The sequence below is a fragment of the Helobdella robusta genome, assembly GCF_000326865.2.
Source record: "Helobdella robusta unplaced genomic scaffold HELROscaffold_10, whole genome shotgun sequence".
Classification (NCBI taxonomy): domain Eukaryota; kingdom Metazoa; phylum Annelida; class Clitellata; order Rhynchobdellida; family Glossiphoniidae; genus Helobdella; species Helobdella robusta.
Window position 1 is genome coordinate 3,471,005 of NW_008703571.1, and position 19,177 is coordinate 3,490,181.

A 19,177-nucleotide genomic window follows, 5' to 3' on the forward strand; every position below is an offset into this window, starting at 1 on the left:
CGAGTTAGCCTTCACTCTCCTGTCACATACCCACAGGGGTCTATTTTACTTATCACTCGCTCCCCACCTTCTCCACTCACCATTACCTTCGTCTTACCAATATTAACTTTTAACCCTTTCTTTTCAATAACACTTTTCCATCTGTCAAATTTTAACTGCAATTCTTCCATGCTATCAGCCATCAAGACTAAATCATCTGCATACAAAATCTCAAATAACAACCCCTCCATTATGTTTCCACACACAACGTTGAGAAGTATGGTGACAGTTAATGAAATGCAGTGTGGGTTTATGCCTGGTAGGGGAACGGTGGATGCGTTGTTCATGGTGAGAATGTTGCAGGAGAATTATAGAAAGAAGAAACGAAGATTGTACATGTGTTTTGTGGATCTAGAAAAGGCTTTTGATCGAGTACCGAGGAAGGTCATTGAATAGGCGTTGAGGAAGAAAGGAGTGAATGAGAGACTTGTTAAAGCTGTGATGCAGCTGTATGAAGGAGCAAAGACAAAGGTGAAGGTTGGAAGGGGGATGTCGGACGCCTTTAGTGTTAAGGTAGGAGTGCATCAAGGATCAGTGTTATCACCGTTTCTGTTTGCAATGTTGTATACACACAGACACACACATATGTATATGATAAAATTCATTACTGCCAAAAGTTCAGTAAGGTTTTCGTCAAGCTCACTCTACCGAAACAGCGATCTCAAAGTGGTTTCTGATGTATGTGATGCAGTTGACATGGGCAATATAGCCATGCTTGCACTGCTGGATGTTAGTGCTGCCTTTGATACTGTTGATCATGATATTTTGCTAGAAAGACTCTCAGTCTCATATGGTGTAACAGGGGACGCACTTAGCTGGTTTCAGTCCTCTTTGACAGACAAAATACAGGTTGTCAACGTTGGGAAAGGTGCAGACACAGCTACGTCAGAAATTACCTGCGGTGTTCCACAGGGCTTTGCCCTCTGTTATATATGATATACACTGCCGGTGTAGTCAGCGTTGTGGAATCATCCGGTGCTTGTTGCCATTTGACATTCAACAATACGGTTCTGGGTCTGCGAGCATGTCCTATCAACTCTCTACAACTGTCACAGATGTTGTAAAAGCAGTAAGAGAATGGATGACAGCAAATAAATTAAAGCTAAATATCAACAAAACGCAATACATGTGGCTAGGAACACCTCATAAACTCCTTCAGGTTGACGGGTTCAAAGATCCAGTGACAAATCTAGGTGTGGCTATGGATCCAGACCTTTCAATGAAGTCTCATGTAAATAAACTATGCAAGAATTGTTTTTTTCAGGTACAAAAACTAAGAGCCATCAGACGATATTTGACAGTTGACTCCACAAAAGCTCTTGTTTGCAGTTTCATTTGTAACAGGATTGATTTTTGTAACGTGATGATGTATGGGATCAACCTTTCGCTACAAGATGATGTTCAATCAGTTTTGAACGCCGCTGCTAGACTGGTTGCTGGCGTATCAAGGTTCGATCCTATCTACCAACTCATTAGAGATGAACTGCACTGGCTTCGCATGCCAGAGAGAGTAACATTTAAACTAGCTCTACTTGTAAGAGATTGTTTGACTGGAGATGCACCAATCTACCTGAGGGAACAGATTCAATATAGAGGTCGACTACGATCATCAAGCCGCGGTGACCTACACATTCCTAAGTTCATATCTTCTCATTTTGGAAAAAGAAGATTTTCAGTAGCATCTGTCCAGATTTGGAATGCGTTGCAAAAGTTTTGCCAAATGATGAATCAAGTTATGACGATGTTGTTGAAACTGATAAAGACAATTTTCCACTTAGCAATTCAGATTCTAGAGGAGCATTTTCTCAGGCTGAATTAAATGACTTTGTTAGAGATTTAAATTCATCAAAAAATTTGATCAAAGTTACTGAGATCAAGTTTAAAGGCTAAGAATTTATTAGAACCTGAAACTATTTTTTTATTTTTTTTTGAAGCAGAATTTATAAAATAGTTTTCAAAAGTTGATTGATTCCTTTGTATATTGTTCTTATATACCTGAATGAAGAATTTTTATTGACTCTTCATAACGAAGTCTCAAAGCAGTTCTTTTGCATAATGGAAATATTTATGCCTCTTGGCCAATTGCATATTCTATTCAATTGAAAGAAACTTATGAAACCATGGTGGTGCTTCTTAAAATCAAGTACGATGAGCATTAGTGATTGATATGTGATCTCAAAATAATTGGAATTCTACTAGACCAGCAAGGAGGCTATACTAAACTTCCATGTTTTTTATGTGAGTGGGATAGCAGGGCAGATAAAAAGCTCACTGGGGAAAAAATATTGGCAGTTCGTGAAAGAGTTGGACAAAGAAGTGTTTTGTACCAAATTTCAAAAAATCGGTAACGAGAAGCTGAAGGCAGGGATCTTCGATGGTCCAAATATCAGAATGCTCATGAAAGATAACGAATTTATTAAAATAATGAATGAATTGGAATTAAATGCATAGACTAGTTATAGAGCTGCGGTGCACGAATTTTTCGAAAATAAGAGAGCAACAAACTACGAAGTAATTGTTAATGAAATGCTTTCTGCATTCAAAAAATTAGGATGTCGAATAAGCCTTTTAAGATTCACTTTTTATTTTCACATTTGGAATATTTTCCGGAAAATCTTGGCGATTATAGTGGGTGAAAGGTTTCAACAAGACATTAAAATAATGGAAACCAAAGACGATGGAATGTTAACATGATGGCGTACTATTGGAGAATTTGACGGCTAAAGAATGAGGAAGAAAATCAAGAAGAAAAAGTTTTTGTCCTTAATTTGAAATTTTATGCTTTATGTACTTTTATGTATTTATTTTATTAATTTTTTGAAAAAAATTAACTAATTATTATTTTGAACAAATTATTTTGTAAATAACCGTGAAGATAGAGTGTTAAAAATCAGTAAAAAAAAATATTGAAGCATTTTTAAATTTCTTAACTCAATTTCTAAAATTTCTTCACTTCTTCATGTTATTAAACAACCTATAATTCGATTTTCCAATACTTAATTTACCATTTACAAGTACATATTATATTAAATACTTACAATAAAAACATTAAATACAATAGATTAGAGCGATTATAATTTAATCAAGTTATAAAAACATAATTTTTATAACTAATACAAGTAAACTAATTAAATTATTAAAAATGTTAACGTTATAGTTTTATTTCTTTTCATATAAAACTAAAAAAACTTAGTACCATTGCCTCAGCCCAAGGATTAGATTTGTTAACCAATAAGACCTTGCAACAATTAACATGTCCACAGTGAGCTGCTATGTGTAGAGGGGTTAAATGATCCTAAAATGGTAAGTTTAAAATATTTTTTTGATATATTTGTTTAACCAACTGAAAAATAATTTGATAGCAAAAAAAGTTTCATTAGGAAACTATATCAATATTTATACCCATAAATTTCGGCCTAATTTTTATTTAATACAAAGTCCTACTCCAGATATTTGATGAATACAATGAATCACTTGTTGCATACTCAACCCGTTACTAACCCTGTTATATCAAGAGACATTTCTAGCGGTAGATCAAATGCTCTTTTATCTTTTTCCAGGTCATCAACTTCTGAGATCCATTTATAGTCAGCTTCACTTTTTATGTGTTAAAAACCATTTCAATGTTGTTGTTGTCCTGGGTCGGATAAGGGCTCATTGGATCAGACAAGGGCGGAGCCAATTTGCCACTGCGATCGAGTTTAGCTGTTATTTTGAGAGATGTGGGGTTGATGGTACAGCTAAACAAATGTGTGACATCATCTGGATGTTGATGGCAAAATAGACAGATGTTGATGAGCCTACTCCCGATTCTGAATTTGTAGCTACCAAAAAGATGCTGTGGCATGAGCGGAGTTGAGCTAAGGTCCTAGGTCCTTCTAATCACCCTGGGCAAACTTTCTTCTGACTTGTCTATTTTGGGTGTAAGCGGCACCCATCCATTAAACATCACCGGAGAGTGGTATGAAAAGACGATAGACAAATCAGATTTACACGAAGCAGTGTAGTATTGTTGATGGTTGTAGGAAGCAAGGATTGTAACGACCGTTAGTGACCATTTTGAACGGAGGTTGTCCTTCATGTTGCGGTAAGAAAGATCCTGTGTTAGAATAGCATGTCAAGAGTGCTGCGGACTGTAGAAAGTATTAGAGACAAGGTCTGAATGCTCTCATGGAGAGCATCTGACACTCGACTTATTATGCTGTGGCAACCAGTGATTACCCGCAAAGCAGCATTCTATGACCGTTGTGTTGTAGTATACTGATGTTGAAGTCAGACGTTAGTGGAGACAAAGCTGTACCAGCGTATTCTATGATTGGACGGCCAGTAGCTTCATAGGTTTGTAACAGACTTTCCTTAACTTGTCCGAAAGTGATTCCACTAAGTGCTCTAAGGATGTGTTGCGTTTGGAAGCCTAGAATGTTGTTGCGATTGGAAGCCTTGGATGCTGTCAACTCATGGTGGTAGGAAAAGAATAGCATCGGGTCAAATATGAGACCTAGTATTTTTGGGTTGTGTTCCAGAGTAAGAGCTGGTAGTTGATTTTGATTTGAGGATGGTAGTGGTTGAGAGTGGTGAAGATGGATGTAATAGATTTGGTGGTGAAGATCTTCAGTTTCCGCAAGTAAAAAAATTCATACAACATCGGCAGGTAGCAGTTGAGACGTCAAGCTGGAATGCCCGCTTTTGATCCGGATGTGTAAATGGAAAAGTCGTCATCATAGGAAACAATTCAGGTGCTTTGGAAACATAGTAATTGAAAAGGGATGGCATACCTGTTTCGATGATGCAGTGTATGGAGGCCTGATTAGGATGTCAGATTGAAATGGTTTAGACCTCCAAACCATTTCAATCTAAACCATTTCAATCTGACATACCTTACCTAATCACGTTAGGCAATTCAAGTCAGTCAATTCTTCATTTTCTTTTTTACTAAAACTATTCAGTTAAGTAGTTAATTTAATTTTTATTAGCGATTGCACTTTGCGTTGGAAGCCTTAGATGTTGTTGCATCTCTATATGTTTAGTGTGTACAGTGCTATACAAACTTCATATAACATACTAAATTAGAACGTCATCCTTATTTATTTTTAAAATAGCATGTGTTTCTTCTTTTTGATTTCAAATAACGTAGTATAACAACATGTAAAAGAGGTAAAAACTTAACAACTACATATCATCTTCTTTGCTTAGTAATTACATTACATCTGATATAAAAAAAATCATTTTATAAAAATATAAATCGTATGACTAATTAAATACGTTCTGAAAATTTTTAACTTTGTCTATATGTCGTTTTGCGTCCAGAGACCCGGTTCCCCGAGGTAGGACGTTGTTTTCTTTGCCATCAACTTTTTGCGCCAAATTAGACGATCAGTTGTATCCATTTCATTTAAATTCAGAGCTTTCATGTCTTGTTCGATTGTTTGCGACCAGAACTTCTTTGGACGGCCTTTGGGACGTGTGCCAGGTACTGCAACATCTGCAAGAGAAGTTATGACACTGTTTCCACTTCTAGACATGACCAAACCACCGCAGACGGTGTTGCCGGCATTCGTCCTTTATATCATCTAAACCAGCACGACGCAGGATTTTGGTAGATTTGATGTGGTCCTTCAGACTAATTCGTTGCATCCACCGGAGCATTTTCATCTCGGTTCGTTGAAGTTTTGTTCCAGTTTGGTTGTCATTGGCCATGTTTCTGCACCATATAACAATACCGGACGTATCACAGATTTATAAAGTCTTGATCCTAGTGGTAATGGGATGTCACGCCGCATCAATATAGAGGCGAGGAGATGCCATTTATTCTAGGTTGCACGTATGCGTGCTCGAACGGCATCTTCAGCTGTTCCAATACAATCCAGAACGTAGACGTAGACTCCACCTGATTGCTTCACGGGAAACTCGATCAAATGCTTTTTCAAGGTCTACATGTGTGATAATTGTTGATGCTTTGCGAGGAACTTCTCTTGCAGTTGCAGAAGGATGTCAATTGCATCAATTGCTGATTTCCCCGCTAGGAAACCAAATTGATAATATCCGATTGTGATGCACGACGTTAATCATCTCTCAATGAGTTTCTCGACAAATTTCAGGAATTGTTCTAACAGACGTATAACCCCGATACAGTATACGTATAACAGTTCAATAGATCACCTTTGCCTTTATATAGCGGAACTGTATAGTTCCATTCAGTCGGCATTGAGCAATTTCTCCAGATTTCACGGCAAAGTTGGATACCTGCAGTACCAGATGATTTGATAATGTCATTTGTGAGTCCAGAGGGCCCTGCTGCCTTTCCATCCTTCATAGTGGTCCTCTACAGTGATGTCTGGAATCGGACCTTCGATGGGTGGAGCGTCAGTTAACATTGATAGGATTTGTTTCGTTTAACAGACGGTTGAAGTATTCTCTCCACTGTAGCTTGATCTCATCTTGTTCAAAAACCATCTCATTTTTGTCATTTTTGATACATGAGGCACCAACTGTCTTTTTTCGTACGCTTTGCTTGTTTTGCTATACGATACAGATTTCATTTGTTCACCTTTGATTTTAGTGAGCCACTCTCTGCACTGATCTGTCCAAGCCAGTGCGATTTGACCTCTTGCATAGTTGTTCTCACGAAAAATTTTATGGTCATCAATAGACTTTGATTTTTGCCATTGCTTGTATGCAACTTTCTTTTCAGCTATTGCATTTTGTACACTGTCATTCCACCACCAAGTGTCACGTTCATGCTGACGTTTTGTACCAGTTTTCCCACAAACTGTAGTTGCAGCGTTTATCAAAACGGTTTTGTATGTACTCCAATCTGTACTGGATTGCGATTGGTAGTCTAACTGTGTGGCGACAATCTGTTGAAATTTTTCTCGATGAATATTGCTTTTCAGCTTCCACGTTTTGATTCTCCGAGGCATTTGTTTAGACTTGTTTTGACCGTTCGACAACCAGGTCTACCACAAGGAGTCTATGTTGGGCGACACATGATTCGCCAGGTATAACTTTCACGTTTTTAAATAGCCTGCGGTGTTGTTGCTTGACAGCGAAGAAATCAATTTGCGTGGCTAATGGTCACTTTTGTATGTTATGAGATGTTCCAACCTCTTTCTAAAATATGTTTTCAGTAAACAAAACCCGTGACTTTCAGCAAACCCAAGGATGCGGATGCCATCTTCATTCCGTTCTCCATAGTTAAAACCATGTACGTTGTCAAAACCATCTGTTTTCTCTTCAACGTGGCCATTGAGATCGCCTCCAATCAGGATTGTTTCAGATTTTGGTATTGTTGAGATGGTGTCAGAGAATGAAGCCCAGATGTCATCTTTCATCAAGCCCAGAAGTCATCTTTTATCTGATTCGCCTGTCTGTGGTGTGTATGCAGAAAAAATAATCATTGTTTGCTTTTCTATACGAAGCTTGATCCACATGAGACGTGAATTAATCCTTTTAATATCCAGTACTTCTTGGGCTAGCGGTTCTCTGACAAAAATTCCAACACCATTTTTGGCCGTCTTTTGACTATTCCAGAATAGTTTATATTTTTCTTTGTCTGAGTTGACATGACAGTCAACATTCGATTTCCATCGGGTTTCCTGAAGGCGGCAGATGTCAATCCTTTTGCGCTCGAGCATTTCTGCGATTTCCATGCTGCGGCCAGTCAGTATAATATAATATAATAGTATAATATATATATTGTTCCGTCTTTATTTCTTTGTTTTCGCAGCGACTTTGATTGTAACTTAATTAGAACTAAAGTTAATCATGTGTTTCTTTGTTGGAAGAATATTGGTATTACTTAGTTGAATATTTATTGCTTGTTTACGTTAGCGATTCTGCTATCTTCAATTTAAAGTATTCTTTGTTGTAATAAATTGCTTTGACCAATTTATGACCACGTAATGGAACAACACGAAGACTCACTATGCTTATGCATAGTGTTGTTGTAAATGTGGTAAATGTTGTTGTAGTCATTCCGATGTATTCAGAATTTTGATGCACGCACTCACCAATTCACACTATATATATATATATATATATATATATATATATATATATATATTGTTGTTTGATTGCTTTTTGTTGTCTTTTAGGTGCTATTTTGATATGGACGTTTAAGTCCATTATTTATTTATATTTATTTATTAAATTCAATAAAAGTAATTATAGTAATAACTATATATATATATATATGTATATATATATATATATATATATATGTATATATACAATTGGCCCTTTATCTCTTAGTATTAAATAAATAAAACAAAAAGACACTTATCAAAAAAGTAAACTGAAGCAATAATACATCAAATTAAAAAAAAAAAATTTTAATTAACAACTGACCACTGTAGTATCTTCTATTGGTGCACCGTAGTTTAAAAGTAACTGAATACAATCATCAAAATCTCCTTGTATAGCCATGTGTAAAGGTGTTAATCCATTTTTGGACTGCGCATTTATCTTAGCATTTCTTTCAATGAGTGCGGTTATGACATTACTTTTACCAAAACGAGAGGCGCAATGCAATGGCGTCAATCCATCCTAAAAATTTAAAAAATAATGCAGCTGAAATTTGTATCAACGTAAGTAGTTTTACCTTTGTTTTACTTTCAATATTTGCTTCACTTTCAAGTAATAAAATAATCAGCTTTTCGTGGCCCCATTTGGCAGCCACATGCAAAGGAGTAATGGAATTCTGAAAAAATATTATATCGTATTCAATGATTAAAATATTAAAAAACAGATTACAATAATGAATTGAATAAATATTAATACATTAAACATTACATTAAACATACTCGAGCCTTTGTGAAATTTACATCTGCACCCCATTTGATTAAACATTGGGCTGCTTCAAGACTTCCATAATGACATGCAATGTGCAATGGCGTAAATCCATTCTGCAAATATTTTAAATGAATCGAAACCCTAAAACTCTAAATAAGTGGTATGTATATATATATTCAATGGAGTTTTATTTATATATATATATCAAATCACTTTTATTCAATCAAACAAAACAAAAATACATGAATGATTCGGAGACAAAAAAAATAGAAAATTAATTCTTGTGGGCTCGGCCATAATGCAACTATAAATGAATAAGAAGTATGAGTGAAAATTGTTGATCTGATCAGATACAATGCACCTTCGGTCGTAGTTGGGAGATGGTTTACATTATGTACTCGTACTGGCCTATGTATCTGATGACAGATAAACTATTTTCACCCACACTTTTAACTCATTTTTTCAATTTCTTTTATTCGGCAGAGTAAACAGTACGGCTCTAGCGATTAAAATGTGTTTTTGTGAATTACCTAAAAAGCACCTTGGTTTCCGATCTTGCATATTTAAATAGGAATTGCACTAACTTGTTGTTTTAACTCAGGCTACTAATGAGTTCCGCAATAAAGGAAACGCGTCTCGCTTAAAACGGGTTAGGTGTTCACAAAAATGCACCTTTGGTCGTAGATGGGAGATGGTGTACTTTACGTACTCTTTCTGGCTGATGTATCTGATTGATGACAGATCAACTATTTTCACCCATACTTCTCACTCATTTTTTCAATATATATATATATATATATATTAGGAATGCACCGAAGTTCGGCCCCGGCCAAAATACGGCTTTTTTTCAAATACGGCCGAGGCCGGATTTGGTGGCCGGATTTGAGCGTCTATCAACATTTAAAAATGTTATAAATGGAAAAATAAATTTTATTGAATTCAATTAATTTTATGTCATTAAGTTGAAGGCTAAGCATACATGACACATCATAACAACATCACTAATTGTGAGGTCAGCTGGATAACATGGGTTATACATAAATGATCTTTGTGTAAAAGAACATGTGCACGTGTATATGCTATATAAATGTATATGACGGTTCATATAGCTACATAATATATATATTATATATATATATATATACATAAGACAATATATATATACATATATATATATAAATATATATAAGAAATATATATATATATATATATATATATATATATATATAGATACATAAGCGCATAATTTAAGAACATGGTATGTTGAAGGTTAGGCTAGGTATACATGACACATAATAACAACATCACAAATTGTGAGGTGATCTGGACAATTTTCTTTGTGCTATAACATGGGTTATGCATAAATTATAAGCTGATCTTTGTGTAAAAGAACTTGTGCACGTGCATACATGACACATAATAACAACATCACACAGCTTATTCATATATTTGAATTAATTAACTATTTGCTTAGTGTTATTTTTTGATTTTCAACATGTAGATAACCGTAAATGTATTTTTTCCAACGTATGTAAAATGGCAACTAAAATTCGGCCCCGGCTCCGGCCGGTTTTTGAATTTTAATATATATATATATATATATATATATATATATATATATATGTAAATATATATATATATAATTGTATTAACGCGGTTGATTTTCTTGAAAACTGTATATATATATATATATATATATATATATATATATATATATATACACATGGCTGTTGGCTGTAATGGTTGGATATTTTTTGCTGCGAATAAATCTCAAATTTCTCCGTTAATTTCAATAAATTGCTGTTAAAATTTAGAAAAATTGATTAAATAATAATATTTTAACTCAAACCTAAATAATTCAGTTCTAAATTTTGATTTTTATAAAGTTAAATTAAAAGTTTGTGGTTTTTTAGTTGAATTGCGGTTTGTTGCTAATTATAAATGTGTAAAGTGTACAAAAAGTGTTCAAGAAAAATTTTGTAAGCTGTTACCGGTGTGAAAGTTTGTATCACGCCAATTGCGTTTCTCTATAAAGTAGTACATGTGAATCGCTTAAAACGAATGTTAATCTCAAATGGTTTTGTTACAGTTGCGTTTAAAGATTCAAAACAACATCAAAGAATATTGAGACTGGTCATTGCCAGATATTATTAAAATTGGAAAAATTAAACGAGTTAAAGCTTGAAATTCAGCAAGAAATGAAAAATATTATAATGGTTATTAATGCGAATGATAGCGACTAGTCATTACGTAAAGAAATTACAAATTTAATAGTTGAAATGGGCACTAGGTTTGCTGAAATTGTAAAAAGAGAAGTTAAAACAATGTCGATATTATTAATAATGAATTTAAAGCAGTTCAAAAAACTTTGAATAATGTAACCGAACTTAAAGAAGGAATTGAATTTAATAATTTTTCGTTTGTCTGAAGGTAGTAACGATCGTTCAAACATTTTGAAGATATGTAAATATTTATCAGATAAAGTAACTCAGAAGGACAACGTTAAATTTACAAGACTAGGGTTTTTTGTTCAGAGTCGTGGGTCCAGTAGGAAGGTGAAAGATTTCTTCCAGAAAAAATAACTTAATAAATTGTCAAAGTAAAAATTTGAACGAGGTTAACTTAAATAGGTTAAATGATAAAATAGAGTTGAAAATATCGGTTGGCTTACTAAATATTAGGTCAATTGTTTCTAAATTTAATATAGTTAGTTAGTTAACATAAATTAATCTTGGATGGGCTAGATATTTTTGTGTTAGTTGAAACCTGGCATAGGTCGTCTAATGATATTTCAATTAAAAATTCAGTTGAGATACAAAATGAAAATATAGAGTTCAGTCAAAAATTAACCAATTTGGAATGTATTTTTGACACCAAATTGACGATGAATGAGCATATAAAATCAATAGTAAAAGTTCGTTCAGTTCAGCTTCAAAAATTGTATCGTCAGATCATTAAACAATCAACAATGCAAAAAATACAGGAAAAATACTTGGCAAAGCAAAGGCGACAGTTCCATGTCTTTGTGGAATTGGAAAAGGCTTTTGACAGTGTCTCGTCAGGTGGAGTCTAGATAACATATGGAATGTGATATATGCAAACGATATTGTTCCGACGGCAGCCTCGGACTAAGACGCAGCCAGAAAGTTTGAAGTCTGGAATGCTTGACAAAACAAAAACTATGATCACCGGTGGTACCGCTGAGTATGTGGTTTCTGGTCATTGGCCATGTTCGGTGTGTGGGACTGGAGTCGGAGGCAACTCGAACAAATGCCTACGAGGTCAGCAGTGGTGTCACAAACGATGCTCGAGAATTACCGGCTCACTGAGGAAAGTGACTGATTTCGTATGCCCCGCTTGTATCAACCCGCAACAACGGAGCCAAGATAATGATGCGATTATCGAGATCGAAACTGTTACTTCATTTTAGTATTTGGGAGATGTGCTGGATTGTACTGGAACAGCTGATACCGCTGTTCGTGGATGCATATGTGCGGCGTGGGGCAGATGGCACCTCCTTACCTCAGTACTGATGCGGCGTACCATTCCTCTACCGCTGCGTTCAAAGCTATACGTTCTGTTCTTGTGTATGGTGCAGAGACGTGGCCGATGACAACAAAACTCGAACAGCAGCTTCACCGAACTGACATGTAGATGATTTGTTGGATGCAGCGTGTTGACCTAAAGGACCATATCCATACAACCGTGACCTTGAACCAATACATGTCGTCGTCATCGCCTACGATGGTTTGGTCATGTGAAGCGAAGCGAAATCGATACAATAATTTCCGTTACTGAGCACCTGGTTCCTGGCACCAGCCCAAGAAGTCACCCAAAAAAGTTCTGGACGCAGACGATACAGGAAGACTTTAAGGCACTTAGATAGATAGGCTTGGAGACAGAAACTGATGAATGGAATAAAAAAGTCCGACCCATAAGGATGGAGACTATAAACGAGGATTGATTGATTGGTTAGTATTATGTGATTGAGGTGTTTTCACTGACATTTCAAAAATTCTTCTCCATTTTTAATAAATTTTTGTTTAAATTCTTTTCTGCCATTATCTCTCGATAAGCAAAAAAGGAAAGAGAAAATTAGTGGACAATGGTCACACATACTTCAAGGATAGGGCTACAGATCCAAACGTTTTATGGAAAACTAATAATTCTTGCGAAGGATGCCAATAGAACCTTTGGCGAATTAATTGGAGTGAGTCACCCGACTGTTTGGAAAATTATCAATGGCTTAATGGATGAGCAAGCACTAAACGAAGGAAAAACTGAACAATACCTCACCAGTGGAGATCACCTAGCAACGAAATAGTGATATCGTCATACTGCCATATCGTCATCAAACTTTATCATTCACACAACTAGTTTCTATTTATCGATCACCTAACTAACTCACTAAGTCATCATCTAGTTTATTAATTTACATTTTTTATTTTATTGTCATTTTATTTTATTTATTATTTATTTTATTCTATTTTATTTTACTTTTCATGTTTAAACATTTTTCTTTCTCCGTTTTTTTTATTTATTTACTTATTCGTTTAATTTTATACTACTGCCTTGCATGCTGTAACAGTTTCTGCGTCTGTCAGATCCTAATTTTTAAAGAATAAAAAAAATAATTTTCTTCATGGCTTTGAACTTTTTTAAATTTGTCTAACAATAAAAATTACATCAACGGTACTAGTCCCTAATTCTTGGCTCCAACATTCTTTCCTCACCTTTATAAAATGCTCCAATAGCTTAATTGCTCTATAAGATCCAGAGTCTAAAGGATCCCCTTTATCTATTATATCGGTAGGATTGTATATTTTTCTCTCAATCTTCTGAGATATCTTTTTCCATAATTACTATATTGAACAAAATCAGTCGGTCTCTCAATTCCACAATCACCCGTTGCTTTCAACATTTCTGTTACCATTTTAGAATTACCAGCAGCTTTACTAGTCTTCATTTTTAGCGCCCAATCAACCTCCCCTTTCTTTATATACTCATTTTTTTAGAGCCAACTCATCCTCTGCTACATTTATATTTGCAGCGACATCCCCATCACAATAATTTTTTTCAATTTAACAATTAATTTAATTTAATTCAATTTAACAGTTTTTCCATAATTTTTCTTTTCTCTCTGGGTCTAAAACAATGACGCCTTTGCTATCCGTCATGCAATTTACTCTAACATCCTGTATCTCCATGTTTCCAGACTTTGCGTTTTTATCGTCCTTTGTACTCAGGTTTTCTGATAAATCTTTGCAGTAGTCTCGTTTGCTATCGCTACTTCCATTGTAGCCTTCTGTTTGATAGGCCTTATGTTTAAATATGTTACTGAAGTTGTCATGAGTGAAAACATAAAACCAAATTTATACGTAGAAAGTATTTACACAATTAGCATGAAGAAAACATTGACAATGATTTTGGTTGCTTATCGTGAAAATATATTTCAACAAACTTTTGTTTGTGAGTTGATGCTGAATCCATCATGACACAATGCATTTATAACTAGAACATCATTTCTTTTAGCAGCTGCATGAACTTTCGATAAAGAATTGGATCTAAGTAAACTGCTGTATTTAGTGCTTTGCAAAGGGTGGAAAGCATGCCGTGTTAGAATAGAGACAACGTCATGATTTCCTAATTGTTTAGCAACATCCAAAGCTTGAAAGCCATCCTAAAACAAATATTTATAATTCAGGATTGCCAAAAATTGTAAAATAATTTAATTACATCAAAACACATACATTGGTGCATACTAGAGGATCGGCTCCTTTATTTAACAAAAGCTTGACTATTGCCTTGTGATTTTCTTGTGCTGCCATGTACAAAGCGGTGAAACCTAGCTGAAGGTATAAGATAAAAAAGTTCAAATAAATTTTACACAAAAAATTTTTATACAATAAAAAATATCAGTAACACCTTTAGAAAAAAATAATTTATACAGACTACTATATCATTTTTGAACGAAAGCCAATGACATTTTTGTTCAAAACACGTTAAAAATAAAAATCTCGTGCTCAAATTGAAATATAAATGAAAATATACAATAGGACATCCGTATAACGAATTTTAAGGTTCCAAGAAGAAATGTCCCGGGCATGACATAAAACTGCATCCAAATTTAAAGTTTGAAAATAAAACATGACACTAGTTCTATATCATCGTTTCACATCAGAACATGTCCTGACATTGACATCGGCATTTCTGGTGCTGCCACTTTTGCTGTTGTTATTGAAAACTTAATTCCTAACCTGAACATAATCAGGCCAAGAACTTGATCTTTCAACTATTTCCGCCTACTTCTCATCTACACACAACCGGAATGACGTAGAAATTATATATATATATATATATATATATATATATATATATATATATATATATATAAATCCTGATGAAGGAGAAAGCATTGCACCTGCTGTTCGAGTATGGTGTACTTGGGTACCGAACAATTAATAATTACGCCATAAAGGTGATAGAATTGTTGAACTTGGCCGAGCAGTACGTAGTACCAACGGTGTATCCAAGTATAGCCAAAGCAGGTAAAGATAAAGAAGATTTTAATTGAAGGCCATATTTAGTACCAAAAGGAGAAGCAACTATGTTTGCCAACAACCAGATTGCAGACCGTGATATACCTTTTTCGGGGCACATTGCTACAAAATCAATGAGGCAACGTATCGCCCTTAGCTTTCAGTTTCCAGAGATGTCTGAAAAAATCCGAAAGTACTGTCGCTCGTGTAGAATATGTCAATTGAGGGACCTTATCAGAATATCAGAAAGGACTACAATAACCCCTGATCAATGATGGCAGGTGCAATCAAAAGTAAATCTGGAAGATTATAAATAAAATGCATTGCAAAAACAGGCATCTGCATTTTGTTCAGACGAATCAAAACTGTTGGCGCAATCGTTTTAAAGATTTTTTAACGACAAAATTTTAAAGTTAAGAAATGTACAGCATCTAGTGATACACCATTAGTTGTTTGTAGTGATGATAACAGCAATGTATTTTCGGTTTGATTTGTTTTGGATTCGCCGGCTAAAATTTGCTATCTTGACTGCTTTCCTGCTTGCTTTTTCAAAGACAATTTTAACTTGTTTACAAAAATTATAACTTACTTGAAATCAAATATGTCTGAATGATTTGTCAATTTTATCAATAGAGAGTGATGTACTTTGTAATGTATCTTTAACGAAATTCACAGATTTACTGAAATGAAAGTAAGGCGAAAAATAATGAAATCATAAATGTACTATTGAATAGAAGACTTGCATTTTGTATTACCAACATTCTATTAATCAAATAATTTGTACTAAAAGTGTTTCATTTTTGTATTACTATTTTTTACTATAAACTAAAAAATTTCAATGTCGGTTCATTTAATTGATTGGATAGTTTGCAGTGCACAGATATTATTTTTCTTATTTTACCCAAAGTTTAAAACATTTAATAAATAATAATTATTAATATAAATAAAAATAACTTTATTTTGCTAGTAGCAGTATTAAATAGTGTTTGTTAACAATCAGAAAAAGTTAAGTAAACGAGGGGCGGCAAAATATTTCAAGCCTAGAGCACCAAATTCTTAAATCCGCTTTTACATATCAAAATATTGTCACCAATATTTTTTCCTGTTATTTTCATACATCTTCATACTCACATGGGCCTGAGCTAAATAGAACTAATATTTTCTGTATTCATAATTTCATTTTCATCGTTTCATACATTCGTTACATCCTCTGCGCTTGATAGAGTTAATTTACAGAATAAAAAAAATTTCAAATTTATATACATGATTGTCAACCTGGTGACAAACAAAACTTATCAAGATGGATTTTTTTGACATTTAATTACAGTTTTAAGTGTTTACTTATTTGTTTGAAAATAGGTTTATAGATTTAAATCTTTAAATTAATAAAACCAGCAAGCCACTATGCCATGATCAAAGCAAAGGCGCTAACATGTTTAATCTTGAAAATGAAATTAGTGAGACTGCAAATTGCGTCGTAAAATGGAATTGTTATTGTTGACTTATACAAATTCGTGAAATAAGTTTTTTACACAATTTCAAAATAATTAATTGAAAAATAAAGAAACAATATAAAAATTAAAATAATCATGTTACTGATGACTGCAGATTGACATCAGCATCCATATTTAGCAACGTTTTGACGACAGCAGTTTGACCACATAAGCAAGCAATGTGCAATGCTGAATTTCCTTTCTAATAAAAATTAAAAATTATTGCTGAAGCATGCTTCTTGAATATGCTTTTTTTAACCACAAACCGTTGTAATTGAATTAACATTGGCATTTCTTTTCAAAAGTTCTTCAACGATATCATCATGACCTTCTTTTGATGCAAGATGCAAGGCTGTCAGACCATTCTAATGAAGTGAATGAGTTAATGAAGGTTTAAATAAAAAAACTTTTATCAAATGATATGTAATAAATTCTTTTCAATGAAAACGAGAAAAAAACGCTGATGAGCATTTTAAATTGAATAAAAACACCTCAAACTATATCGTGCTATCACAACAATTTATTCGCCAGAACGAATATTAAATTGTACAATGGAATTGTGACGGCCTGTGAACAAAGAAAGATGAACTTCAATTGTATCTTAAAGAGCATCAACCAGATATTGTTGCAATTCAGGAAACGAAACTTAAAATAAATGATAGCTCGCCATCTTTTACCGGATATAGCAGTAGCAGTCTTAGAAAATACAGGGTGTTATTCCGTCGAAAGGAAGAGCAGACCAGAGAAGGAGGTCTGATGACTTTAATCGGAATCAATCAATCAATCAATTAGCTTATAAAGCGCTATTTCCGCGATGTTCAACAGCGCTCCTCATGAATTTTGAAAACAGATGGGTCTTGAGATCCGCTCTGAACCTCGCAAGTGATGGAGAAGTAGTCAGAGAAGTAGATAGAGAGTTCCAGAGAAAAAGACCAGAAAAAGCAAAAGCAGATTTGGCAAAAGAGTGTTTAACACGAGTTAAGAAAAAGCGAGAACAAGAAGACGATTGTAAACCGGAACGTTTAGGTTCAATTAATATATCTGATAAATACTTAGAAAATAATTTAGATTGAGACTTATACATAAACGTGCCAATTTTAAAAATTATTCTATATTTTATAGGTAGCCAGTGCAAGAGAACAAGATATGGAGATAAATGAGAAAAGAAATGGACACGAGCAACTAGACGAGCAGCAGAGTTAAAAGCTTTACTTAATAGATAGAGTATAGAGTCAGGAAGACCATAGTAGAGCGAGTTACAATAATCAATCCTAGATAGGACTAACGAAGTAACAAGGAGAAGAGTAGGATCATCAAGAAAAGGCAAAAGTTTTTTTATTCTACGTAGATGAAAGTAAGAGCTTCTAGCAACACTATTAATCTGAGAAGAGAGACATAGTAGAATCAAAGATAAAACCTAGACTACGAAACTTATGAGAGACATCAAGAGTTTTAGAATCAGGTAAGATAATAGGAGGAATAGTAATAGAGTGTTTAGATTTATTAAAACAAATTAATTCAAACTTAGAAGGATTAAGTTTAAGACACATAGAGTCAGACCAAGCGATAATTGAAGAAAGACATAGAGATAGATTATGAAGAACACTATTGAGATTAGATGGAGGAAAAGAAGTATAAATGTAAGAATCATCAGCATATAGTTGACAAGGGAAAGAAAATTTATTAATAATACGAGGTAGTTCAGAAGTATAGAGTATAAATAGAAGAGGGCCAAGGATAGAACCCTGAGGTATCCCGAAAGTAAGAGTAGAGGAGTTAGAAGTAGAATTATTGAGAACAACAGAAGAAAAACAATTACAGAGATAAGAAGAAAACCAAGATAGACAATACAGTAATAGACAGTAATATTAAAAGAAAGATGTAGCAGTCTCAAGAGAATAGTATGATCAACAGTATCAAAAGCCGAAGAAAAGTCAAGAGAAAGAAGAAGAATAAGATTACTATTGTCACTAGAGAGAAGGATATCATTGTGTATTTTGAGTAAAGAAGTTTCAGTACTGTGAGCAGGTCTGAAACCAGATTGAGATACAGGTAGCAAGGAGTTAAAGTTTAAATAGGATGACAGTTGACTAAAAACCACTTTTTCTATTATTTTAGAGATGAAAGTAATATTAGTAACAGGTCTATAATTAGATAAAGAGGTAGGATCTAAGGATGAGTTTTAAAGAATAGGAATAACAATAGAATTCTTATAAGAAAGAGAAAATTTGGAAGTGGAAAAAGATAAATTAACTAATTTGAAAATGATTGGATAAAATATTGAAGAAAATTCTCTAATTAAATTAGAAGGAAGTA

The 19,177-nt window shown here is 34.1% G+C and overlaps 5 protein-coding genes across 5 annotated transcripts; 2 read left to right on the forward strand and 3 right to left on the reverse strand.

Annotated features, from left to right (window-relative positions):
• Window positions 1-1,063: 1,063 nt before the first annotated feature.
• HELRODRAFT_166821 (hypothetical protein) lies at window positions 1,064-2,490 on the forward strand (the record flags this gene model as incomplete). The annotated part of the gene is made up of 2 exons (XM_009012019.1): window positions 1,064-1,270; window positions 2,239-2,490. The coding sequence occupies 2 exons, from the start codon at window positions 1,064-1,066 to the stop codon at window positions 2,488-2,490; spliced, it is 459 nt and encodes a 152-aa protein (XP_009010267.1).
• Window positions 2,491-3,524: 1,034 nt separating this feature from the next.
• HELRODRAFT_166822 (hypothetical protein) lies at window positions 3,525-7,688 on the reverse strand (the record flags this gene model as incomplete). Its single annotated transcript, XM_009012020.1, has 3 exons — window positions 3,525-3,636; window positions 7,144-7,294; window positions 7,475-7,688. The coding sequence occupies 3 exons, from the start codon at window positions 7,686-7,688 to the stop codon at window positions 3,525-3,527; spliced, it is 477 nt and encodes a 158-aa protein (XP_009010268.1).
• A 685-nt stretch (window positions 7,689-8,373) lies between these two features.
• On the reverse strand, window positions 8,374-8,941 carry HELRODRAFT_166823 (hypothetical protein; the record flags this gene model as incomplete). The annotated part of the gene is made up of 3 exons (XM_009012021.1): window positions 8,374-8,583; window positions 8,639-8,737; window positions 8,885-8,941. 3 exons carry the CDS (start codon window positions 8,939-8,941, stop codon window positions 8,374-8,376), a joined length of 366 nt encoding a protein of 121 aa, XP_009010269.1.
• A 4,996-nt stretch (window positions 8,942-13,937) lies between these two features.
• HELRODRAFT_166824 (hypothetical protein) lies at window positions 13,938-15,037 on the reverse strand (the record flags this gene model as incomplete). The annotated part of the gene is made up of 4 exons (XM_009012022.1): window positions 13,938-14,147; window positions 14,291-14,509; window positions 14,580-14,678; window positions 15,014-15,037. The coding sequence occupies 4 exons, from the start codon at window positions 15,035-15,037 to the stop codon at window positions 13,938-13,940; spliced, it is 552 nt and encodes a 183-aa protein (XP_009010270.1).
• A 192-nt stretch (window positions 15,038-15,229) lies between these two features.
• On the forward strand, window positions 15,230-18,064 carry HELRODRAFT_166825 (hypothetical protein; the record flags this gene model as incomplete). Its single annotated transcript, XM_009012023.1, has 4 exons — window positions 15,230-15,377; window positions 17,469-17,612; window positions 17,687-17,887; window positions 17,988-18,064. 4 exons carry the CDS (start codon window positions 15,230-15,232, stop codon window positions 18,062-18,064), a joined length of 570 nt encoding a protein of 189 aa, XP_009010271.1.
• Window positions 18,065-19,177: the final 1,113 nt, after the last annotated feature.